At 36.7% G+C, this 25,922-nt stretch overlaps 1 protein-coding gene across 1 annotated transcript in view; it reads left to right on the top strand.

Moving 5' to 3' along the window:
- Positions 1-25,922, top strand: part of CUBN (cubilin) — a 306,316-nt gene that overhangs the window by 173,839 nt on the left and 106,555 nt on the right. Inside the window, exons 37-41 of the mRNA XM_066384573.1 lie at positions 6,336-6,541; positions 7,843-8,027; positions 9,355-9,547; positions 13,752-13,949; positions 19,895-20,041. Coding sequence (XP_066240670.1) covers positions 6,336-6,541; positions 7,843-8,027; positions 9,355-9,547; positions 13,752-13,949; positions 19,895-20,041 — 929 coding nt within the window. The remainder of the gene's footprint in view (positions 1-6,335; positions 6,542-7,842; positions 8,028-9,354; positions 9,548-13,751; positions 13,950-19,894; positions 20,042-25,922) is intronic.

Raw genomic sequence — 25,922 nt, 5'->3', positions numbered from 1 at the left:
TGAGGTATTGTAATGCCCCCAGCTTCATTCTTTTTCCTTAGGATTGCTTTGACTAATCGGGGTTTTTTATAGTTCCATATAAATCTGATGATTTTTTGTTCCATTTCTTTAAAGAATGTCATAGGAATTTTGATGGGAATTGCATCAAATTTATAAATTGCTTTGGGTAATATGGCCATTTTGATTATATTTATTCTTCCTACCCACGAACAAGGAATATTTTTCCATCTCATTGTATCTTTTTCGATTTCCCTTAACAATGCTTTGTAGTTTTCGTTATATAGGTCCTTTACATTCTTTGTCATGTTTATTCCTAGGTATTTTATTTTTTTTGTTGCAATTGTGAAGGGGATTATTTTTTGAGTTCATTTTCTAATATTTTATTGTTGGCATAGAGAAAGGCTATGGACTTTTGTATGTTAATTTTGTATCCTACGACCTTACTGTATTGGTTTATTGTTTCTAGTAATCTTTTTGTGGAGTCTTTCGGGTTTTCGATGTATAGGATCATATCATCTGCAAAAAGTGATACCTTTACTTCTTCTTTTCCGATATGGATGCCTTTTATTTCTTTCTCTTGTCTGATTGCTCTGGCCAGAACTTCTAGCACCACGTTAAATAAGAGTGGAGAGAGTGGACAACCCTGTCTTGTTCCTGATTTAAGGTGGAAAGTCCTCAGTTTTATGCCATTTAATATGATGTTAGCTGATGGTTTATCATATATGGCCTTTATCATGTTGAGATATTTTCCTTCTATACCCATTTTGTTGAGTGTCTTAAACATAAAGTTGTGTTGTATTTTATCGAATGCCTTTTCTGCATCTATTGATAAGATAAGATCATGTGGTTTTTGTTCTTTGTTTTGTTGATGTGGTGTATTACATTAACCATTTTACGTATGTTGAACCATCCTTGAGAATCTGGGATGGATCCCACTTGATCATGATGTATTATTTTTTTAATATGTTGTTGTATTCAATTTGCCAGTATTTTGTTTAGTATTTTAGCATCTGTATTCATTAGAGATATTGGTCTGTAGTTTTCTTTTTTTGTGCCATCCTTGCCAGGTTTCGGTATAAGGGTTATGTTGGCCTCATAAAATGTGTTTGGAAGTATTGCTTCTTCTTCAATTTTTTGGAAGACCTTCTGTAGAATACGGACCAAGTCTTCTTTGAATGTTTGATAGAATTCATTAGTATAGCCGTCTAGGCCTGGACTTTTATCTTGGGGGAGGCTTTTAATGGTTTTTTCTATTTCTTCTCTACTAATAGGTCTGTTTAGGCTTTCTGCTTCTTCATGACTCAGTCTAGGAAGGTTGTATTGTTCTAGGAATTTATCCATTTCTTCTAGGTTGTTGAATTTAGTGGCATAAAGTTTTTCATAGTATTCTACAATAATTCTTTGTATATCTACAGTGTCCGTGGTGATTTCTCCTCTTTCATTTTGGATTTTGTTTATATGAGTTCTTTCTCTTTTTTCCTTGGTAAGTCTTGTCAAGGGTTTGTCAATTTTGTTGATCTTTTCAAAGAACCAGCCCCTTGTTCTATTAATTTTTTCTATAGTTTTTCTGTTCTCTATTTCATTTATTTCTGCTCTGATTTTTATTATCTCCTTTCTTCAGCTGGTTTTGGGTTGGTTTTGTTCTTCTTTTTCTAGTTCCTTAAGGTGTGAAGTTAAGTGGTTCACTTGGGCTCTCTCTTTTTTGTTCATATAGGCCTGAAGTGATATGAACTTTCCTCTTATCACTGCTTTTGCTGCATCCCAGAGATTCTGATATGTCGTATTGTCATTTTCATTTGTCTGTATATATCTTTTGATCTCTGTGCTTATTTCTTTTTTGACCCATTCATTTTTTAAAAGTATGTTGTTTAGTTTCCACATTTTTGTGGGGTTTTTTCCTCTTTTTTGCAGTTGAATTCTAGTTTCAAGGCTTTATGATCAAAAAATATGCTTGGTACAATTTCAATTTTTCTGAATTTGCTGATATTATTTTTATGGCCCAACATATGGTCAATTCTTGAGAATGTTCCATGTATACTAGAGAAAAATGTATACTCTGTCGCTTTGGGATGAAGTGTCCTGTAGATGTCTATCATATCCAGGTGCTCTAGTGTTTAGTTTAAGGCCAATATATCTTTATTGATTTTCTGTTTGAATGACCGATCTAGAGCCGTCAGCAGTGTATTGAGGTCTCCAAGTATGATTGTATTTTTGTCAGTTTTTGTTTTTAGGTCAATAAGTAGGTGTCTTATATATTTTGGTGCTCCTTGGTTTGGTGCATATATATTAAGGATTGTTATGTCTTCTTGATTCAGCATCCCCTTAATCATTATGAAATTACCATTTTTGTCTCTGAGTACTTTTGCTGTCTTGTAGTCAGCATTATTAGATATGAGTATTGCTACGTCTGCTTTTTTTTGGATGTTATTTGCTTGGAGTATTGTTTTCCAGCCTTTCACTTTGAATTTGTTTTTATCCTTGTTGCTTAGATGTGTTTCTTATAGGCAGCATACAGTTGGATTTTCTTTTTTAATCCATTCTGCTACTCTGTGTCTTTTTATTGGTGAGTTTAATCCATTTACGTTTAGTGTAATTATTGACACTTGTGGATTTCCTATTGCCATTTTATAAATTGCTTTCTGTTAATTTTGTATCTTGTTTGATCCTTCTCTTTTGTTTTTCTATCGTTTGTTTTTGTTTGTTTGTATTCCATACTTCTTTCCTCTGTTGCTACCTTTTTTAAGTCATGTGCTTTTGTGGTGGTTTTTTCAAGGGTGGTTACCATTAAATAATGAAAAGGGTACCTACCATATTCTTTGTAGTACCCTATCTTGCGAGTGTTTCTGCACTTCTTCGTCTTTTGCTACTGTTAATCTCTGTCCTCTCCCCTTTTTTTTTTTTTTGCTATTGGTGTCACAGTTTAAATTTGGTTTTATTGTGTTCTTGGTGGAGCTTTTACTTGTGGTTTTGTTTTGTTTTGTTCTTTGGATCTGGTTGGAAAACCTCCTTTAGTATTTCCTGGAGTGGGGGTTTTCTGATGATAAATTCCCTCATCTTTTCTGTTTTTGTGAATGTTTTTATTTCTCCTTCGTACTTGAAGGATAACTTTGATGGGTATAATATTCTTGGCTGAAAGTTCCTCCCTTTCAGGACTTTAAATATTGGGGTCCATTCTCTTCTAGCTTGTAGAGTTTCTTCTGAAAATCTGATGATAATCTAATAGGCCTTCCTTTATTGTTGTATTCTTCTTTTCCCTGGCTGCCTTGAGAATTTTTTCTTTGTCGTTGGTTTGTGCCATTTTCATTATGATGGACCTTGGAGTAGGTTTGTTGTTGTTAAGAAAACTCGGTGTTCTGTTTGCTTCTTGAATTTGAGGCTTGAGTTCTTTCCTCAGGCTTGGGAAGTTCTCGTCTATTATTTGTTTGAATATATTCTCCATTCCATTTTCTCTCTTTCTCCCTCTGATATACCTATTATTCTTATGTTATTCTTTTTGATGGAGTCAGATAATTCCTGTAGGGCTTTCTCATTTTTTTAATTTTTGAGTCTCTCTCTTCTTCTCTCTGTTGTGCCTCAAGTTGCTTGTCTTCTATGTCATTAATCCTATCTTCTATCTGGCCTGTTCTATTAGCTAAGCTTGTTACCTCGTTTTTCAGTTCATGAATTGAGTTTTTTATTTCTGTTTGATTTGTTTTTATAGTTTCAATTTCCTTGCTAATATATTCTTTGTGTTCATTGAGTTGTTTTCTGAGCTCCCTAAATTGCCTTTTTGTGTTTTTTTGTATATCTCTGAGTATTTTTAAGATTTCTATTTTAAATTCTCTGTCATTTAGCTCCAAGGTTTCCAATATATTAAATTTTTTCTCCATAGATTTTTCCACATCTATCTGTGTTACTTCTCTTTCTTTTTTATCCATGATATTTGATTTCCTTTTTCTTAATGGCATCTGAGGGTGATCTTGTTGATAGCACTTCACCTTCAGGGTGTGAAACTCTCGGATGCTCCAAGAATAGGTTTTTATGTCTCTGGTTGTTGAACTTGTTGAAATTTTGGGGAGATTTTTTGGTCCGTGTCCTCACGGCGCCATTTCTATGATGTCCTCTTCCCATGTTCTTAAAGGACACTCATGTATCTTCCTTGGAGAAATGTCTATTCATTCCCTGTGCCATTTTCTTTCTTTTGTTTTTTAACTTTTTTCATTTCTTATGCCATTTTAAATTGAATTATTTGTCTTTTAATTTTTGAATTGCAAGAATTCTATTACATTCAGAATACTAACATGGTCCTGTGTTTTTATTTCTCTTGGGTAATAATCTAGGAGTGAAATTTCTGGGGCATTAATTATGTTTTTATAAGAAACTGCCAAATATTCAAGGTGGTTGTGTTAATATACATTTCTACCAGAAATATACAAGGTTTCCAGTCACTCTGCATGCTTAGCAACATTTGATCTTGTCAATCTTTTGTATTTTAGTCATTCAAATGAATGTGAAATGATATCTTATTGTGATATTTAATTTACATTGCTCTGATGACTGATGACATGATGTACTTTTCACGTATTCATTGGCCATTCACTCATCATCTTTTTTCAACTGCACTTTCAAGTGTTTTGTGCATTTTTAATTTGGCTATTTAGTTTATTATTATTATTATTATTATTATTATTATTATTATTATTTGTAGGAATTCCTTTTATATTCTAGATCTGAGTCTTTTGTTAGATATAGATATATGTTTGACAATGATCATTCCTTCCATCTTATCCAAACTCTGTGACTTGCCTATTCATTTTTTAATTTATGTCTTTAAATAGGGAAAATTTTTATTTTTTTATAAAGTCAAATTTATTGATTTTAAAAATATTATATTTAGTGCATTTTGCATTCCATGAAAATTAGCCTATCCCAAAGTTACAAAGATAGTCTCTGTTTTCTTCTAGGAGCTTTATGGTTTTATGTTTATATCTATGAGACAAAGTAAATTAGTTTCTGTGTTTGAAGAGAGACAGTCATCTAGTTATTTCAGTAGCACTTTTTTGTGACAGAGACAGAGACAGAGACATACAGACAGGAAGGGAGAGAGATAAGAAGCATTAGTTCTTCGTTACAGCACCTTAGTTGTTCAATGATTACTTTCTCATATGTGCCTTGATGGGGGGGGGGGGCTACAGCAGATCAAGTGACCCCTTGCTCAAACCAGCAACCTTGGGCTCAAGCTGGTGAGCCTTGCTCAAACCAAACGAGCCTGCACTCAAGCTGGTGACCTCAGGGTTTTGATTCTGGGTCCTCCACATCCCAGTCCAACACTCTACCCACTGCACCACCACCTGGTCAGGCTCAGCAGCACTTCTTAAAACAACATTTTTCCCCATTTAAATTGTCTTGACAACTGTGGATTGAGTTGTATTGGTTCTATATGTGTGGATTTTTCTCTGGACTTTCTCTTTGTCATTCATTTGCCTACCCTTGCACCAATATCACACTATCTTGATCATATCCAAGTTTTTACAGCATTAAAACTGAATTTTAAAAGCATTCATTTAGTACCTTTTTGTTCCAGACCCTTTTTATTTGTTACTAATGACCATTATATGAGGTAGATATTATTTCCTACCCTCCATTTCTCCATGTCATCATAATTTCAGAATATAATACAAGTTGAATAGGACATGTTTCAACTCTAAGCTGTTAGTTCAAATGCCATATTTTCTCTTGTCTTTTTAGAAATTAAGTGCAGATGTCTTTGATTCACATTTAAGCTCTGTCAAATTAGCCAACCACACTGTGCCAGCCATGCCTTTTAATTTTTTCTTAAATGTACTAAAAAATCTAACCAAACAAGACCTCTCACAGATTTCTAAATATGCCCCATCTTTTTTCCCATATCTGGCATGCATTCTCTCCCCAACATTTCTGCACCTAAATTCAGCTAATATTTACATTTCAATCTCAAAGAAAAAAATCTTCTTATTAAGCTATTACTGAGCCCAGTAATCAGAGGTAATACCTCTGCCTCAAAGTTCTTATACCACTGTATATCTCTGATGGCACTTATGATATCCTGCTTTACAATATACATTTTTTTCTGTATTCTTGACCAATTTTTTTCCCTATAGAGAAAACTCCTTGAAGGCAGTGTATTAACTATCTTTATATCTCTTGATTCGTCATTTCAACACATTTGAGTGAAAGAAAGTTTTTGCAGCGAAAACTGCTGTGATTGAAGTTAAAGAACGTTTTAAAAAGTGAGCATGTTAACCCAGCATGTGGTTCAGGATAATCTGCTAATTCTGTCCATTGAATCCTTCTATTTCTTTTTCTTTTCAAACCAGAACTTTCCAGTTGGAGGATTCTCAGGACTGTAGCAGAGATTTTGTGGAGGTCCGAGAAGGAAATGCCACTGGTCACTTGGTGGGAAGATACTGTGGAAACGTCCTCCCTCTCAATTATTCTTCCATTGTTGCACATACTCTATGGATTAGATTTGTCTCAGATGGCTCAGGCAGTGGGATAGGCTTCCAAGCCACATTTGTTAAAAGTAAGTTCTATTTTACCGATGGCTTCCAGAATGAATTCGACAAACTAGAAAGGGTAACACTATTTTTCAGGAATGCACTAAGAATAGTTCTGAACTCTATACTATTGTCCTATACTTATTGTCTTTGTAGAATTACTTTATTATATAATATGAAAATTAAATTATACATGACTGACTCATTAAGATTCAGAATGCTCAAGAGTTCTAATATTTTTCTTAAGCGTTAGTTCTACCTAATTGTTAAATTAAAATTTATCTCTCATACTGCATTAGTCTTTAAAGGTAGTATAGTTCAGGTCTGATATATTTATATCAAGTGTGTTTCATTGCATGCCATAAACTCTGTATTCTTTAAAAACAGTATTCTTCTAATAGCATAAAATGTTAAATACTTTTATTTTCTAACTCAACTTTTCCATAATTAGCTATTAAAATACATAGATATATATAATCACATGTATGTATAATCATATATATAACCATACACATACACACACATATGTATATACGGTTCCCAAATGTCAGTTTCTCTTATATAATTTTTTTTTGGTATTTTTTCAAAGTGACAAGTGGGGGACAGCAGACTCCCACATGCTCCCAACTGGATCCACCCGGCATGCATATCAGGGGCGATGCTCAGCCCCTCTGGAGCGTTGCTCTGCTACAACCAGAGCCATTCTAGCATCTGAGGCAGTGGCCATAGAGCCATCCTCAGTGCCCCAGCCAACTTTGCTCCCATGGACCCTTGGCTGCAGGAAGGGAAGAGAGAGATAGCTAGAAAGGAGAGGGGGAAGGGTGGAGATTCAGATGGGAGCTTCTCCTGTGTGCACTGGCCAGGAATTGAACCTGGGACTTCCACACAGCAGGCTGATGCTCTACTGCTGAGCCAACCAGCCAGGGCCTTATCTTATATAATTTAAAAAAACATATTTTATTCCTTTGTAAGACAAAGTAAAATAAGTAAGCCAAAACTAGAGAATGGGGCTGATATCCTCCCCCTTTTCCATGGTCCCAAATTCTCTGGGGTTTGAGCATCCCTTTTTGAATGGGATGTTATCCTTTGTATTCACAACATGCAACCTTCTAAGGAGATGGAATTCTATTTACAAAATCACCCTTCTTCAGGAATTAATAGGTAGCACAGAAACCAAAGTGATAGCAGTATTTCTTTCAATGTTCAGAAAAGAAGTCACAGCCAATTATAAGTTATCCTTTTCAATACCTCTTGCCCTTTGTTTTCTTTCATTTGATTAAAAAGCTGTTCTAAGTAGAACTGATTTACTACTTCATTTTCCTCCTAGTATTTGGCAATGATAATATTGTGGGAACTTACGGGAGAATTTCCTCTCCATTATGGCCTGGAAATTACCCCCACAACTCTGATTTCCAATGGACTATAAATGTGAATGCCTCTCAAGTTGTCCATGGTAGAATCTTGGAGATGGACATTGAATCAACATACAACTGCTATTTTGACAAATTAAGGGTGAGTTTCCAAGTACAATTGATGTTTATAACTTTGGTGAATTGCGTTGGCCAAAAATAAATCCAAGTTAATGTCTATTCAAGCATTGCAAGAATGGTCTGTCTGATTTAGATAATAATTACCCCCCTCTGGATTACCTGTACAAAGTTAATTCTAGTATGAGATTTATCTATATTTTTATTATTATCATATTTTGCCTCAAGCTTTATCTAAGTATATGTGAACATCTTAATTATTTATTCAATCTTATATTCCATTATCCTTATATTTTTGAGAGAGAACAGACAGACAGACAGCAAGGGAGAGAGATGGGAAACATTGGCTTATAGTTGTGCAGCACCTTAGTTATTCATTGATTGCTTTCTCGTATGTGCCTTGACTGGGGAGCTCCAGCTGAGCCAGTGACCCCTTGCTCAAGCCAACGACCTTGGACTCAAGCCAGCAACCTTGGGCTTCAAGCCAGCAACCTTTGGGCTCAAGCCAGAGTCCATGGGGTCATGTCTATGATCCCACGCTCAAGCCAGCAACCTCAGGGTTTGCATCCTGGGTCCTCAGCATCCCAGGTTGCTGCTCTCACCACAGCACCACAGCACCACAGCCTGGTCAGGCATTCTATTTATTCTTATGTTAGAGTATTAAATTTGAAGAACCCTGTTAAAATAAATAAATAAAAATACAAAAATTGTGATCATTGCCATCCAGAAATTGACTATTGCATCAATTTTGAAAACAACATGAGACTTTCCCCCAGCTTTATTTAAGTATATTAGACAGACAAATATTGTATATAATGACGATAGACAAATGAAAAATATGTATTGAGTGGTTTGAAGGTGTGTTGAGCTGTTGCAAGTTACAATTCTTCTGTTGTCATTAATTCTGCTTTGCTTCTGTGGAGACAGGAGCTCCTTTAGGATGCCTGTCCACTTTTTCTCATTAAACCTTTCCTCTTTCATGTTTTTTCTCCTTCTTTCTAATTCCCTTTGAGGCCCCAAAGCACATTTAATAAGTGTTTTTGTACAACTATCCTGGTTTCTACTTTTCCACCAAATTTTGCTGTAAGTCATACAGTGAGTTCTATCACACAGAATATGTTTATTAATATACAATAATTCAGTAGTTAAGAGATAATTTTTAAAGCATGTTAAGTTATTAAAATCATATGCATTTAATGACATTTTTATTTTAAAACAGATATTTACTCATTTTTTTATTTTTTCCATTATGATAAATTTATAGTAACATACAGAATTCTTTTAGTTTTATTTAATGAAAAAAGAGATAATTGCCTTAATTCAATGCTCTATTATCTGTTTTTTACATGCAGATTTATGATGGTGTTAGCATTCATTCCCGCCTGACTGGAACTTACTGTGGCTCCCAGATCGAATCCTTTAGCTCCACAGGAAATTCATTGACATTTCAGTTTTCTTCTGACTCTTCAGTCTCCGGGAAAGGATTCCTTCTGGAGTGGTTTGCAATAAATGCCTCTGCTGGACCCTTACCTACCATCGCACCAGGTGTGTTTGGTAATGAACGTGATTCTTTTTAGGGGCTGATATGTATAGGCCAGTATTTCAAAGAGTCCTACAGATTAATAGGGGCCAAAGACACAACTGAGTAAGAAGAATAAATACAGCCCCCAAACCTTCCTCCATATGTTCAGGTGTTATTTTAATTTCATAGATATGTAAAAAATGTATGTTTGTTTCTAAAAATGCTAGTTTCCCATTATATTTTTATGTTAATTAGGGGTTTAATATCCATAAGATATTCTACTTACAATATCTAGGGATCACCTTAGAGAGCTCTGAAATTTGATGTGCAGTTACCACACACACACGGAAGTTAAGGATCCAATAACAGGCAGAGGTAACTGTTCCTCTATTTCATTTTAAATTTGCTTTCAGAAATGCTCCACTTTCCCCTTAGCTGGTTGTAAACCTTCATATTTCAAGGTAAAACTGGCCTAAATTTTAAGCTTCTATATTACTGTTTTTAAAACATTCTTAGTTCCCTCAGTGAGCAGTGTCTTAGGACAGTGGTCCCCAACCCCCGGGACATGGACCGTTACCGGTCCATGGGCCATTTGGTACTGGTCCGCAGAGAAAGAATAAATAACTTACATTATTTCCATTTTATTTATATTTAAGTCTGAACAATGTTTTATTTTTAAAAAATGACCAGATTCCCTCTATTACATCCGTCTAAGACTCACTCTTGACACTTGTCTCGGTCACGTGGTACATTTATCCGTCCCACCCTAAAGGCCAGTCTGTGATATTTTCTGACATTAAACCAGTCCGTGGCCCAAAAAGGTTGGGGATCATTGTTTTAGAAGACTACATTTTCCTTGGAATTTGTTTAAGCAACTTTGAATGGATTTTATGAATTTAAGGATTGACAGAAGAAATTCAGCATATTTCTTGGAGGATATTTTTTGTTCTTGCAATATTGATTGGGGAAAATTATCATAGGTTTTTATTGAAGAATATTCAAACTGTGAACTTATTGTAGGAGCAAACAGACCTTAAAAGATTAGTCTTATTGCTTCTAACTTTTCTAACTTCTTGAGAGTTTGTTTCAACAAAGATCACTGAAGGTAAAACTCATATGTATTTTTGGCCCTGGCCGGTTGGCTCAGTGGTAGAGCGTTGGCCTGGCGTGCAGAAGTCCCAGGTTCGATTCCCAGCCAGGGCACACAGGAGAAGCGCCCATCTGCTTCTCCACCCCTCCCCCTCTCCTTCCTCTCTGTCTCTCTCTTCCCCTCCTGCAGCGAGGCTCCATTGGAGCAAAGATGGCCCAGGCGCTGGGGATGGCTTCTTGGCCTCTGCCCCAGGCGATGGAGTGGCTCTGGTCGCAACGGAGCGACGCCCAGGAGGGGCAGAGCATCGCCCCCTGGTGGGCAGAGCATCGCCCCCTGCTGGGCGTGCCGGGTGGATCCCGGTCGGGCACATGCGGGAGTCTGTCTGACTGTCTCTCCTCATTTCCAGCTTCAGAAAAATACAAAAAAAAAAAGAAAAACAACAACAAAAAAACTCATACATATTTTTAATTAATGACCCTTAGTATTCTGTTCTGAGATGTTATTTTCACCTCCTTTATAAGTTACTTTCACAACATTGAATATAAATCTCTTACTTAAAATATTAATTTATTTATCCTAGAGCAAAGAACCATCAGCAAAATTGCCAAATGTAATTTGAAGCTATTCATTTAAGTCTGGATAGCTCTTGTAAGTAAACTTGATTTAAGCTTTTTTGTACCATATATCTCAAGTTAGAAAAGAAATTGCTCACTCATGCAAAGCATTATATCAGCAAATACAATTTAGTACTCAAAAGAAGGTTCTTCTCATACATGTATTCTATAGTTATATAATTTATGAGTATATAAATATAATATCGTAAATCACATTTTTCTTAATCAAGAACAAGGAAAGGAGAAAACAATAAGGTAAGAAATTTTTATAATTTCCTGGTTGTCTGAATAGTGTAAATGATTATCTCATGATGATATCATATTCTGAGAGTTGTATTGAAATAAAAAAAAACTTAACATTTAAAACATATAAATATATGAACATTATATGTACATTATCAGCATTTCTTAGGTACATGTATTCAACAGATATTTATTCAAAATTTATTATAGATACACTGAGGTGAGTGTACACAGACTAAGAAAGAAGCCAAGATACACTCTCTGCTTTCTAAGAGCTTAATGGTATTTAGGAAAGATAGAGCGTTCGTTGTGTCAATTAAATAACAATATAGTAGTTAAATGATTACATGACAAATTAGGTGGTATAGGTAGCAGAAATGCAATAAAAGGAAAATAAACCTAATGTAGACTAGGGTCATCTGAAGGAAATTAAATATGTCAGGTAGAAACCCTTGTGCATTGCTGCTGAGATTTTAAAACTGTGTAGCACTTTGGAAAACAGTTTAGCAGTCCTCAAAAATTGAAATACAGGCCCTGGCTGGTTGGCTCAGTGGTAGAGCGTCGGCCTGGTGTGCGGAGGTCCTGGGTTTGATTCCCGGCCAGGGCACACAGGAGAAGCGCCCGTCTGCTTCTCCACTCCTCCCCCTCTCCTTCCTCTCTGTCTCTCTCTTCCCCTCCTGCAGCCGAGGCTCCATTGGAGCAGAGATGGCCCAGGCGCTGGGGATGGTTCCTTGGCCTCTGCCCCAGGCTCTAGAGTGGCTCTGGTCGCAATGAGCAACGTCCCAGAGGGGCAGAGCATCGCCCTCTGGTGGGCGAGCCGGGTGGATCCCGGTCGGGCGCATGCGGGAGTCTGTCTGACTGTCTCTCCCCGTTTCCAGCTTCAGAAAAATACAAATAAAAATAAAAATAAATTGAAATACAGCGTTATCACCAAATGATCCAACAGTTCCCTCCTAGTTATACACAAAAGGTCATTGAAAGTGTATATCCACACAACATCTTATAATGGATGTTTATAGAAACATTATTCATAATAATATAAAAGAGGAAGCCACCCAAATGTCAAACAAGTGATGAATGGAAAAGCTAACGGTGGTAATATTCATACAGTGTAATACTATTCAGTCTTAGAATGAAGGAAGTACTGATTCAGGCTAAAATATTGATGAACCTTAAAACATTATATTAAGTAAATGGAACCAGCCACAAAAGGCCACATACTGTATGATTATATTTATGTGAAATATCCTGAATAGGCAAATCCATAGAGATAGAAAGTAGATTAGTGATTACCATGGACTGGTGGAGTGGAGAACAGAGAATTAAGGTTAATGGGTATGGAGTTTCTTTATGGAGTGATAAAATGTTCTAAAATTAGATACCAGCAATGGTTGCAGAACTTTGTGAGTATACTAAAAACCACTGAACTATACACTTTAAATGGTAAAATTTATGGTATGTGAATAAATAGCTCAATAAAACTGCTATTTTTTTTTAAAAAAAGTGAATGAAAGTAATGAAGGCTGTTGTTATTATTAGCTTATATGCATTTTTAATATTTCAGTTTACCAAATTAAAAATTGTTTCAAAATTGCCTAGATATAAGTTATATAATGAATAGCCACACTGAAACAGTAAAGATTAAAGTACATAAGAAGCAGAATTCTACCTAGATAATAATAGGATCTTCTACATGGACTTACTTCATGCTTAACTAACAATCAGCACTCATTAATGAATGGGTTGCGTGGCAAAATTAAGGTGAAAAAGTAGAGTGCAATTTGTTTTTCTTCACAAAAAATAAATTATGTTAATCATAGCTGTTTGAATCAGTGGGTTTAATAAAATATTTATAGAATTCTTTGAGAAAATTGTTTTAATTGGCTGTTTCATTGCAGCATAAGACTGACACTTTATTTTTAATTTTTATTTTTTTACTGAATTAATAGAATTATACAGGTTTCAGTTTCACAGTTCTACAATACATCCTCTGTATATTGTATTGTGTGCTCACCTCACAAGTCAGCGTCCCTCCATCACCATCTATCCCCTGTACTCTCTTCTACCTCCTCCACCCCCTTTTGCTCCTGTAGTCAATACACTGTTGTCTCTGAGTATGAGGGTTGTTTTTTTGTTGTTGTTGTTTTGCTTAATCCCTTCACCTTTCTTACTAGACCTGCTGCCCCCACCCCCTCTGACAGCTGAGGACTCACACTTGAAATGAGAGTGCTAGTCTCTTCAACAGAGCTCCTTCAAAGATGCTGTTCTTTTGCTCTCCAGGAGCTTGTGGCGGGTTCCTGAGGACCCGAGAGGCGCCAGGCTTTCTCTTCTCACCAGGCTGGCCTGACAGCTATGATAACAACGCTGACTGTACGTGGCTTATCCAGGCTCCTGATTCCACCGTGGAACTCAACATCCTCTCCCTGGACATTGAATCCCATGGGACGTGCATCTATGATAAACTTGTGATACGAGATGGTGAGAAACACTAAAAATAATAATAAAATAAAACAAAAATCTACCAAGTTTCCATCCAGACACATATTTAGTTTCATTCAATGATAATCATACTTGTTTACTACCTTCCTCCATTAGCATGGGATTTCCCAGATAGTTTGGTCATTAAAGGCATCAAATACTAGAATTGGCTACAGTTTCTGAAGAACATAAGGAAACTATGAAATTGCCTCTGGCAAAATCATCCACATACTATGTCACGGACAGCATTACAGTCCAAAGAAGAAATACTACCTTTGATTTAAGTAGGAAATAATGGTGTGAGTTTCCCGTTTAGTGTTGCTGTCTTGTTGAAAGACTTTGGAAATAAATCTTGATTTTTTTTTATGACTTTAAGATCCAAGTATGTAAAGTATTTATAATTAGAATGTATTCAATTCTCTTTGTCTACTGAATCTCTGGGTAGAATGGACAGAATTAAGGGCTAATATTTTTTTATCTTTTCCATTGGTGTGGTATTGCTATGCATTGATTGGGGATATGAATAATGCTAATATGCAACATATACAAACTGTGCTTCACAATTTGCATGGGACCAAAAAGAATGAGGAGGACATGTTCTCTGACCAGTGTTTCTCACAGTGTGGTCCCTAGACCAGCAGCATCCACATGACCTGGGAATTTGTTAGAAATGCAAATTTTAAGCCACACACCACCAACTAAACTAGAAACTCTCAGGATATGTCTCATATCTCTGACTTAGAAAACCCTAGGCAGGGCCAAGATTAAGATGAGAGTAAGGCAGCGTCAGGCAAAGTGCAGAGTCAGATCTTGCCTTTCTTCAAAATTTTAGTGTTTTGTTCATTTTACATTAAAGTCGATTTAAAAAATATTGTGCTAATATATTGTTTATCATGGTTTCTGAGGTCTTTGGCACTTCCTTAAATTTTGCCCCTGATTCAAGGTGCCTGACTTGCCTAACCCTAGTCCCTGCCTCCAGGTGATGCTGATGGTCTCTAGTGGGAACTGCTTCTCTATATGACAGATGTCACACTCCAAATGCCTACCTAGAAAACAGGCAGCATAACTTGTGAAGTGTTAAACTGGAGAGCAGAATTAAAGAGGTAGCTATTAAGAATTCAGGCTCAATGTTTGGATCTTATTTTTTAGGAGATGTGAGAAATACAGAATTTTTCATGAGTAAAAAAAACTAATGAAAAATGCTCCAGAGCATTTTTATTTATTTATTTTATTTTATTATGTTTTTATTTTTATTTCTTTTATTAGTTGAGAGGCAGTGAGGCAGGCAGACAGAATCCCGCCTGCGCCCCGACCAGGATCCACCTGGCAAGCCCCCTACAGGCCCCCAGATTCTCTGCCTATCTGGGGCATTGCTCCGTTGCTCAGCAACCATACTATTTTAGCGCCCTAGGTGAGGCCATGGAGCTATCTTCAGTGCCCAGGGCCAACTTGCTCAAACCATCCAAGCCATGGCTGTGGGAGAGAGAAAGAGAGAGATGGTGATAGAGAAGGGGAGGGCGATGGGTGGAGAAGCAGATGGTCTCTTCTCCTGTGTGCCCTTACTGGGAATCGAACCCAGGACTTCCACATGCCAGGCCAACACTCTAATGCTGAGCCAACCTGCCAGGGCCAGAGCATTTTTAAAAAATCAAATGAATATGTGCTTGATTTTGGTTCATAGGTTGCTAGTACACAAGCAATTGGTTTCCGTATCCCCTCAACCCTAGACACACTAAGTACAATGAGGATAACCTAATGGCAAAGGTGCTTTATTGCTTTTCTGTGGAGGCTGGACCCTCAGTAAAGACCCAAATCAATCATCCAGACAAGATGAGATAATGATTCATCACTGCCCCCCCCCCTTTCCTCTTAACAATCAGCTAACTTAGAAGAACTATCATCTTTCCTCATCTCAAGGCATTCCTTTGGATATTAAAATTTTTAATTTCGCATGCATTAAAACTTATATGTCCTCACTGAATGTTCCGAACCCAGTGGAAACTTAAAAAGTATCTTCTGTAGGTAACTGTGTCAACGGGTAAATTATGGTTGCTTTCCTTTTTAATCACTTTTATTGATTTTGTTCCACCAATAATATTTCTTGGAAGCCTCAAACCTAGGTGTCTGTCCTTTTCTTCTTCTGTGAGACACTGCCCAAGTTCCTAAGTAGCTCCAAGTCCACTTCATTGTCCGTGGAAGAGAGACTAATGTTGACCACATAAGGTGTTGTAAGGGTCAGGGAAAGTAATGAATGCAAAATTCTCTAGCAAAAGCCCTGGTGTTTGGTAGATGGAGAATTTGGAATAGTTTAATTTAGATTTCAATTTACTTTGATATAAATATTTTGAAAAGAGGTTTCATCATATTCTCTTTGTAGAACAAAAGTGTTCTTGCTGAAACACAGGGCTACGTGAGAGAGCTCAGTAAATTGAAGTACATGCCAAAACAGTGACAATATTTTTAATTGGTTGTGTGACCTATTCAAATAGATCTCTTTTTGTTCACTAACAATGTGATTAGACAGCCAATATGTTCATTCTTTTCTTATCTGTTTATTTACTCATTCAAGAAATAGTTCTTGAGAGCCTACTATGTGTTAATTGCTGGATATTTTTTTTTGTTTCTTTTGCAGTGGTAATATATTTTTCAAATTAAATTTTAAGTCCTATTTCAATTATTTGTTCTTTGTCCAGTCATATTTTTGCTTCTGTGTAGCAAGGTCATAGAATTTTTTGAAGCAAATATCTAGAATGCATTGACCACAAGCAATGATACTTGGCCATTCCTTGTAGCCTCTTGGCCCTATGGTGGCTGTGGACATTGCTATGGCTTTTCTGGGAGAGTTGAGTCACTCTCCCACCTGCTTAGTTATTTTTCAGAGTTGTCATGTTTCAAAATTGAATCAGCCTTTTCCAGACCATGCACCAACACATTTTGCATACCAAAGATTTCCACAAACTGAGATTCCATGACATTACATTGGGCCTTTAAAAAGTTAAGAAAAGAAGGAAAAAAGGGAAGGAGGGAGAGAGGAAGAAGAAGAAAGAAAGAAAGAAAAGAAAAAGAGAAAAAATTGAATTATAAATAAATCATTAATAGCATAGTTTGGTCATCTGGAGTTAATTGGCAAAGGTTTCAAACCCTTGTTGACCTCTATGCTCTATCCAGTGGTCAACAAACTCATTAGTCAGCAGACTAAATAACAGTACAACGATTTCTTTTGAGAGCCAAATTTTTTAAACTTAAACTACAGTGTGTCCATAAAGTCATGGTGCACTTTTGACCGGTCACAGGAAAGCAACAAAAGATGATAGAAATGTGAAATCTGCACCAAATAAAAGGAAAACTCTCCCAGTTTCATACCTATTCAGTGCAGTTTGATGTGGGCTCACGCACAGATTTTTTAGGGCTCCTTAGGTAGCTATCCCGTATAGCCTCTACAGACTCGTCACTGACTGATGGCCTACCAGAACAGGGTTTCTCCACCAAACTGCCGGTTTTCTTCAACTGCTTATCCCACCGAGTAATGTTATTCCTATGTGGTAGCGCTTCATTATAAACGCACCGATATTCATGTTGCACTTTGGTCAAAGATTCGAATTTAGCAAGCCACAGAACACACTGAACTTTCCTCTGTGCCATCCACATCTCGACTAGCATGGCTGTGGGCTGCTCCGCTGTATACATGGTGTTACATCATCATCTGCGCATGCGCACATGCTGCCACATCATCCTACAGAAACTGGGAGGGTTTTCTTTTTATTTGGTGCAGATTTCACATTTCTATCATCTTTTGTTGCTTTCCTGTGACTGGTCAAAAGTGCACCATGACTTTACGGACACACTGTATATAGGTAGGTAAATTCCTTATCAAGGTAGCACCTGCACATGGTATTTTGTGAAAGAGCCACACTCAGGGGCCAAAGAGCTGCATGTGGCTTGTGAGCCGCAGTTTGCGAACAAGGCATGCCATTACGCAGATTATTCAGAGGTGGGCAAAAGTAAGTTTACAGTTGTACTACAAGTAAACCATACAATAATAAATAAATAATAATACAAGAATTAACTGTATGTTTTGTGTACTCACAACTTTAAACCTCCTTTTGCCCTTCCTTGTATATTTTTTCTAAGACTGCTTCCTGTCTACAAAATGAGGATAGTAGAATACCTACCTAATAGTGCTACTGTGAAGATAAAACCAGGCACTGCATGTAAAGCACTAAAAAAAGAAATACTAATTGCTCAATAATGTCAACTACTAATATTTCCACTCTTCTCAAAGGTTGCTGGACTAGAGAATGAATCACCAAATGACCTAGTCCCAGTCCTTTTCTTTTTTCTGACTTGCCCCTGTCTTAAAGATCGAGTTCATTCTTGCTGAAATCCACTATGTTGAGGTTGTGGACAGCTCTAGAAATACTGCAGTATTTATTATGAATACTGGGGGAGGGGAAAACCATCTTGTGGTTTTAGGATTATCTACCAAATCAGTTAGTTAATCAATAAGTAATTATTTAGAAGTAAGCAGTATTTCATCAGTCTGGGTGAAGTTTAGGAAATAAATCCCTAGTCTCACTGAGAGGTAAAATATACGCATATGAAATAAATACTAATATATAATAATTTCAAAATTTGGCTATACACATGATTAGCAAATATGTCAACAAAACATAGTTTTGGGTGAAATGTATAGCAAAATTACATAGTAATGATAAATGCAAAAAAAGAGATAAAATTTTAAACTGTAGCCCTGGCTAGATAACTTGGTTGGCTGGAGCATTGTCCAGAAGTGCAGAGGTTACCAGTTCAATCTCTGGTGTGGGCACATACAAGAATGGATTGATGTTCCTGTCTCTCTCTCTTTCCCCCTTCCTGTCTCTCTCAACTCAATAATATAAAAAAAAATTAAACTGTAAAAAAATACAGAAGTTTCTAGAAGTCAGAAACCCTCCAAAGGATGCCTTTTCAAACATCCTCTATTTTTAGCTATGCTATTATATTTGTAATTACAGAAAATAACTTGTTTACTAAAGTAATTAATAATGAGTGAGTTTTAGATAGTAGTCAGTGTCAAAAGGATTCATTTTGCTGGTTGTGTGAAAGGGCAAATTTCTTCATGTCTCATATTCTATTTCTGGTTTTTTTAAGCTTGAAATTCATTAATTCTCTGCCTTCAGGAAAGAACAAAAACACAATGTGTTTTGCCGCCCAAGGAACCCAAGGTTATTCTAATTTCCTTTGCTTCATTCCAGCTTTGACTGTCACAGTTGCTTTGACTGAGACTTATCTAAGATAAGCCAAAGGAGAAAGGGCCATCAGGTGACCCAGCTTTTCTTTGTGTCTCTGGAGGAGCTCACTTGCGGAGTTTATTTTTTCTTATCCTCCACACATAGACATAAAAGTATGTCCTTTTAACAGCAAAACAAACTAATGAAGGGTAAAAACAAGAAAAACGAGAACACCTCTGGAGCAGAAGGCACACATCTCAGCAAATGACCTTGTAACATTAGTATAGGATCTGAGGCCAAAGAATCAACCTTTTTTCTTTTCGACACCTGACCTTAAGCAATCAAAATAATTTATATCGGTGTCTAAGACACCCATCAGCATTGGTCCACAATCATTCCCAATCTCATGTGCCCTGACTTTGGAGTTTTGTGCCAGCAAGAACTGTCAGCTGAAAAAAAAAAAAAAAGAACTGTCAGCTGGTTTTTAGAAAGGTAGTGGAAACTGTCAAAGAAGTCTCCATCAGAAAGGGTAAAGAAAAAGGCAGGTGGCTTCATTAAAACTGGAGCCACAGCGATGTTGTCCCTGGAGTGTCCTTGCACTTGCTACGGTGGTGATGTTAGAAAAATGTGTGAGCTGCTTTGGGTTGGGTGGCAATGATGGTGAAGGGGACTCTGAAGACATGTTTTCATGCTGGTGTTTCCCTTCTTTGTCCCTAGGAGACAATGACAGGGCCCCGCAGCTAGCAGTCCTCTGTGGCAGAAGGACCCCTGGACCCATCTGGTCCACTGGAGAGAACATGTGGCTGCGGTTCACCTCGGACTTCAGTATCACCGGAGCGGGCTTTAACGCATCCTTCCAGAAGGGTAATGTGTCCTGAGCAGTTTCTTGCCTCAGTTCATTTCATCTCAACTATCTCTTGCTCTCTCCTTAATATACTCTGCTCATTTTTCCATGCCAGTTCATGGGTTTATTGTACATCAGAGCCCAGCCTCTGGGTGGCGATCCTTGTGTCAGATCCCAATGCGAGAAACTGGCCAAGAAGTACCAAAGGATTTCCTGCCTTCAGGTCTGGGTTGGGGTATCTCCCCTCCACCCAGAATAGGCACAAGAGAAAGATCTTTAAAACAAAGTTTCAGACTAGCTGTGGCTGGAACTACGAGACAGCACAAAGCCATAATGTATCAATGGGGTAATAAGCTACAGCTATCATCAGTCTCAGAAACAACCAGTGAGAGCAGTACAGAAGATATCTTCATAAATCCCTTGGTCGAAATAATTCTTTTGAAGAGTAATGGAAAAAGTCTGTAAGTCTTGAAATAGGGACTTGCTGAATCAGAGAATGTGAACGGTATACGACAGTCAATCATGTGTAGTGTGATTGAGATTTCCATAACTTGACAAATGTGTAGCCCAATAATAACTCTCAATCCAAACTACATTAAAGTTCAAGAAGTAGTTCATGAAATATGGAAAATCAAAAGACTCTCATGTTTTTAACTGAAAAACATAATTTTAGGGTAGATTCTCAATCTAGACCTTAAAAATTAACATTCTGTCCACTATTAGTTGTGCCTTTCATAGAGTAGACAACAGGTGCAGATAAACTGCCTCACTCACACTCGAGGGTGGCAGGCTTGCATAGTGGTTTAACAGAATGGGCTTTGGAATCAGACAGACCTAAGATAAATGTCCACCTCTGCAATCTAACCCTATAGTTGTATGAACTCTCTGCTCTCTGATGAGCAGATCAGTCCCTGACAACTGGCAAATTACTGTCTGCTCTGCCTACTCTCTTTTCTTTTTTTTCTTTTTTTATTTTTTTATTTTTTTTAATAAATTTTTATTAATGGTAATGGGATGACATTAATAAATCAGGGTACATATATTCAAAGAAAACATGTCTAGGTTACCTTGTCATTAAATTATGTTGCATACCCCTCGCCCAAAGTCAGATTGTCCTTCGCCACCCTCTATCTAGTTCTCTGTGCCCCTCCCCCTCCCCCTAACTCTCCCCCTGTCCTCCCTCCCCCCACCCCTGGTAACCACCACACTCTTGTCCATGTCTCTTAGTCTCATTTTTATGTTCCACCAATGTATGGAATCATGTAGTTCTTGTTTTTTTCTGATTTACTTATTTCACTCCTTATAATGTTATCAAGATCCCACCATTTTGCTGTAAATGATCTGATGTCATCATTTCTTATGGCTGAGTAGTATTCCATAGTGTATATGTGCCACATCTTCTTTATCCAGTCTTCTATTGAAGGGCTTTTTGGTTGTTTCCATGTCTTGGCCACTGTGAACAGTGCTGCAATGAACATGGGGCTACATGTGTCTTCACGTATCAATGTTTCTGAGGTTTTGGGGTATATACCCAGTAGAGGGATTGCTGGGTCATAAGGTAGTTCTATTTGCAGTTTTTTGAGGAACCACCATACTTTCCTCCATAATGGTTGTACTACTTTACAGTCCCACCAACAGTGAATGAGGGTTCCTTTTTCTCCACAGCCTCTCCAACATTTGCTATTACCCGTCTTGTTGATAATAGCTAATCTAACAGGGGTGAGGTGGTATCTCATTGTAGTTTTGATTTGCATTTCTCTAATAACTAATGAAGCTGAGCATCTTTTCATATATCTGTTGGCCATTTGTATCTCTTCCTGGGAGAAGTGTCTATTCATGTCTTCTTCCCATTTTTTTATTGGATTGTTTGTTTGTTTGTTGTTGAGTTTTATGAGTTCTTTGTAAATTTTGGAAATTAGGCCCTTATCTGAGCTGTTGTTTGAAAATATCATTTCCCATTTAGTTGGCTTTCTGTTTATTTTTATATCAGTTTCTCTTGCTGAGCAAAAACTTTTTATTCTGATGTAGTCCCATTCATTTATCTTTGCCTTCACTTCTCTTGCCATTGGAGTCAAGTTCATAAAATGTTCTTTAAAACCCAGGTCCATGAGTTTAGTACCTATGTCTTCTTCTATGTACTTTATTGTTTCAGGTCTTATATTTAGGTCTTTGATCCATTTTGAATTAATTTTAGTACACGGGGACAGGCTGTAGTCGAGTTTCAGTCTTTTGCATGTGGCTTTCCAGTTTTCCCAACACCATTTGTTGAAGAGGCTTTCTTTTCTCCATTGTGTGTTGTTGGCCCCTTTATCAAAGATTATTTGACCATATATATGTGGTTTTATTTCTGGGCTTTCTATTCTGTTCCATTGGTCTGAGTGTCTATTCTTCTGCCAATACCATGCTGTTTTGATTATTGTGGCCCTATAATATAGTTTAAAGTCAGGTATTGTAATGCCCCCAGCTTCATTCTTTTTCCTTAGGATTGTTTTGGCTATTCGGGGTTTTTTATAGTTCCATATAAATCTGATGATTTTTTGTTCCATTTCTTTAAAAAATCTCATAGGGATTTTGATGGGAATTGCATTAAATTTGTATATTGCTTTGGGTAATATGGCCATTTTGATTATATTTATTCTTCCTATCCAAGAACAAGGAATATTTTTCCATCTCATTGTATCTTTTTCGATTTCCCTTAACAATGCTTTGTAATTTTCATTATATAGGTCCTTTACATTCTTTGTGATGTTTATTCCTAGATATTTTATTTTTTTTGTTGCAATCGTGAAGGGGATTATTTTTTTGAGTTCGTTTTCTAATATTTCATTGTTGGCATAGAGAAAGGCTATGGACTTCTGTATGTTAATTTTGTATCCTGCGACCTTACTGTATTGGTTTATTGTTTCTAATAATCTTTTTGTGGAGTCCTTCGGGTTTTCGATGTATAGGATCATATCATCAGCAAAAAGTGATACCTTTACTTCTTCTTTTCCAATATGGATGCCTTTTATTTCTTTGTCTTGTCTGATTGCTCTGGCCAGAACTTCTAGCACCACGTTAAATAAGAGTGGAGAGAGTGGACAACCCTGTCTTGTTCCTGATTTAAGGTAGAAAGTCCTCAGTTTTATGCCGTTTAAAATGATGTTGGCTGATGGTTTATCATATATGGCCTTTATCATGTTGAGATATTTTCCTTCTATACCCATTTTGTTGAGAGTCTTAAACATAAAATTGTGTTGTATTTTATCAAAAGCCTTTTCTGCATCTATTGATAAGATCATGTGGTTTTTGTTCTTTGTTTTGTTGATATGGTGTATTACGTTAACCGTTTTGCGTATGTTGAACCATCCTTGAGATTCTGGGATGAATCCCACTTGATCATGATGTATTATTTTTTTAATATGTTGCTGTATTCGGTTTGCCAGTATTTTGTTTAGAATTTTAGTATCTGTATTCATTAGAGATATTGGTCTGTAGTTTTCTTTCTTTGTGCCATCCTTGCCTGGTTTTGGTATGAGGGTTATGTTGGCCTCCTAAAATGTGTTTGGAAGTATTGCTTCTTCTTCAATTTTTTGGAAGACTTTGAGTAGAATAGGAACCAAGTCTTCTTTGAATGTTTGATAGAATTCACTAGTATAACCGTCTGGGCCTGGACTTTTATTTTTGGGGAGGTTTTTAATAGTTTTTTCTATTTCCTCCCTGCTGATTGGTCTGTTTAGGCTTTCTGCTTCTTCATGACTCAGTCTAGGAAGGTTGTATTGTTCTAGGAATTTATCCATTTCTTCTAGATTGTTGTATTTGGTGGCATATAATTTTTCATAGTATTCTACAATAATTCTTTGTATATCTATGATGTCTGTGGTGATCTCTCCTCTTTCATTTTGGATTTTATTTATTTGAGTCCTGTGCCTTTTTTCCTTGGTGAGTCTTGCCAAGGGTTTGTCAATTTTGTTGATCTTTTCAAAGAACCAGCTCCTTGTTTTATTGATTTTTTCTATAGTTTTTCTGTTCTCTATTTCATTTATTTCTGCTCTGATTTTTATTATCTCCTTTCTTCGGCTGGTTTTGGGTTGTCTTTGTTCTTCTTTTTCTAGTTCCTTAAGGTGTGAAGTTAAGTGGTTTACTTCGGCTCTCTCTTGTTTGTTCATATAGGCCTGAAGTGATATGAACTTTCCTCTTATTACTGCTTTTGCTGCATCCCAGAGATTCTGATATGTCGTATTTTCATTTTCATTTGTCTGTATGTATCTTTTGATCTCTGCGCTTATTTCTTCTTTGACCCATTCATTTTTTAGAAGTATGTTGTTTAGTTTCCACATTTTTGTGGGTTTTTCCCCCTCTTTTTTGCAGTTGAATTCTAGTTTCAAGGCTTTATGATCAGAAAATATGCTTGGTACAATTTCAATTTTTCTAAATTTGCTGATATTGTCTTTGTGGCCCAACATATGGTCAATTCTTGAGAATGTTCCATGTACACTAGAGAAAAATGTATACTCTGTCGCTTTGGGATGAAGTGTCCTGTAGATGTCTATCATATCCAGGTGTTCTAGTATTTCGTTTAAGGCCACTATATCTTTATTGATTCTCTGTTTGGATGACCGATCTAGAGCCGTCAGCAGTGTATTGAGGTCTCCAAGTATGATTGTATTTTTGTTAGTTTTTGTTTTAAGGTCAATAAGTAGCTGTCTTATATATTTTGGTGCTCCTTGGTTTGGTGCATATATATTAAGGATTGTTATGTCTTCTTGATTCAGTGTCCCCTTAATCATTATGAAGTGACCATTTTTGTCTCTGAGTACTTTTTCTGTCTTGTAGTCAGCATTATCAGATATGAGTATTGCTACACCTGCTTTTTTTTTGGGTGTTGTTTGCTTGGAGTATTGTTTTCCAGCCTTTCACTTTGAATTTGTTTTTATCCTTGTTGCTTAGATGTGTTTCTTGTAGGCAGCATATAGTTGGATTTTCTTTTTTAATCCATTCTGCTACTCTGTGTCTTTTTATTGGTAAGTTTAATCCATTTACATTTAGTGTAATTATTGACACTTGTGGGTTCCCTACTGCCATTTTATAAATTGCTTTCTGTTAGTTTTGTATCTAGTTTGATTCTTCTCTTTTGTTTTTCTATCATTTGTTTCTGTTTGTTTGTGTTCCATACTTCTTTCCTCTGTTGCTACCTTTTTTAAGTCATGTGTTTTTGTGGTGGTTTTTTCTAGGGTGGTTACCATTAAGTAATGAAAAGGGTACCTACCATATTCATTGTAGTACCCTATCTTATAAGTATTTCTGCACTTCATCGTCCTTTGCTACTCTTAATCTCCATTCTCTCCCCCCTTTTTTTTTCCTTTGTTGTCACAGTTTAAGTTTGGTTTTATTGTGTTCTTGGTGGAGCTGTTACTTGTGGTGTTGTTTTCTTTTGTTCTTTGAATCTGGTTGGAAAACCCCCTTTAGTATTTCCTGGAGTGGGGGCTTTCTCGTGATAAATTCTCTCATCTTTTCTGTATTTGTGAATGTTTTTATATCTCCTTCGTACTTGAAGGATAGCTTTGATGGGTATAGTATTCTTGGCTGAAAGTTCCTCTCTTTCAGGGCTTTAAATATTGGGGTCCACTCTCTTCTAGCTTGTAGAGTTTCTGCTGAGAAATCTGATGATAATCTAATAGGCCTTCCTTTATATGTTGTACTCTTCTTTTCCCTGGCTGCCTTGAGAATTTTTTCTTTGTCATTGGTTTGTGTCATCTTTATTATGATGTGCCTTGGAGTGGGTTTGTTGGGGTTAAGAAAACTCGGTGTTCTGTTTGCTTCTTGAATTTGAGGCTTTAGTTCTTTCCACAGGCTTGGGAAGTTCTCGTCTATTATTTGTTTGAGTATATTCTCCATTCCATTTTCTTTTTCTTCTCCCTC

The sequence above is a fragment of the Saccopteryx leptura genome, chromosome 5 (assembly GCF_036850995.1).
Source record: "Saccopteryx leptura isolate mSacLep1 chromosome 5, mSacLep1_pri_phased_curated, whole genome shotgun sequence".
In the NCBI taxonomy this organism is placed as follows: Eukaryota; Metazoa; Chordata; class Mammalia; order Chiroptera; family Emballonuridae; genus Saccopteryx; species Saccopteryx leptura.
The sequence above is the reverse complement of the archived record's forward strand: the minus strand, read 5'-3'. Positions and strand labels throughout refer to the sequence as shown.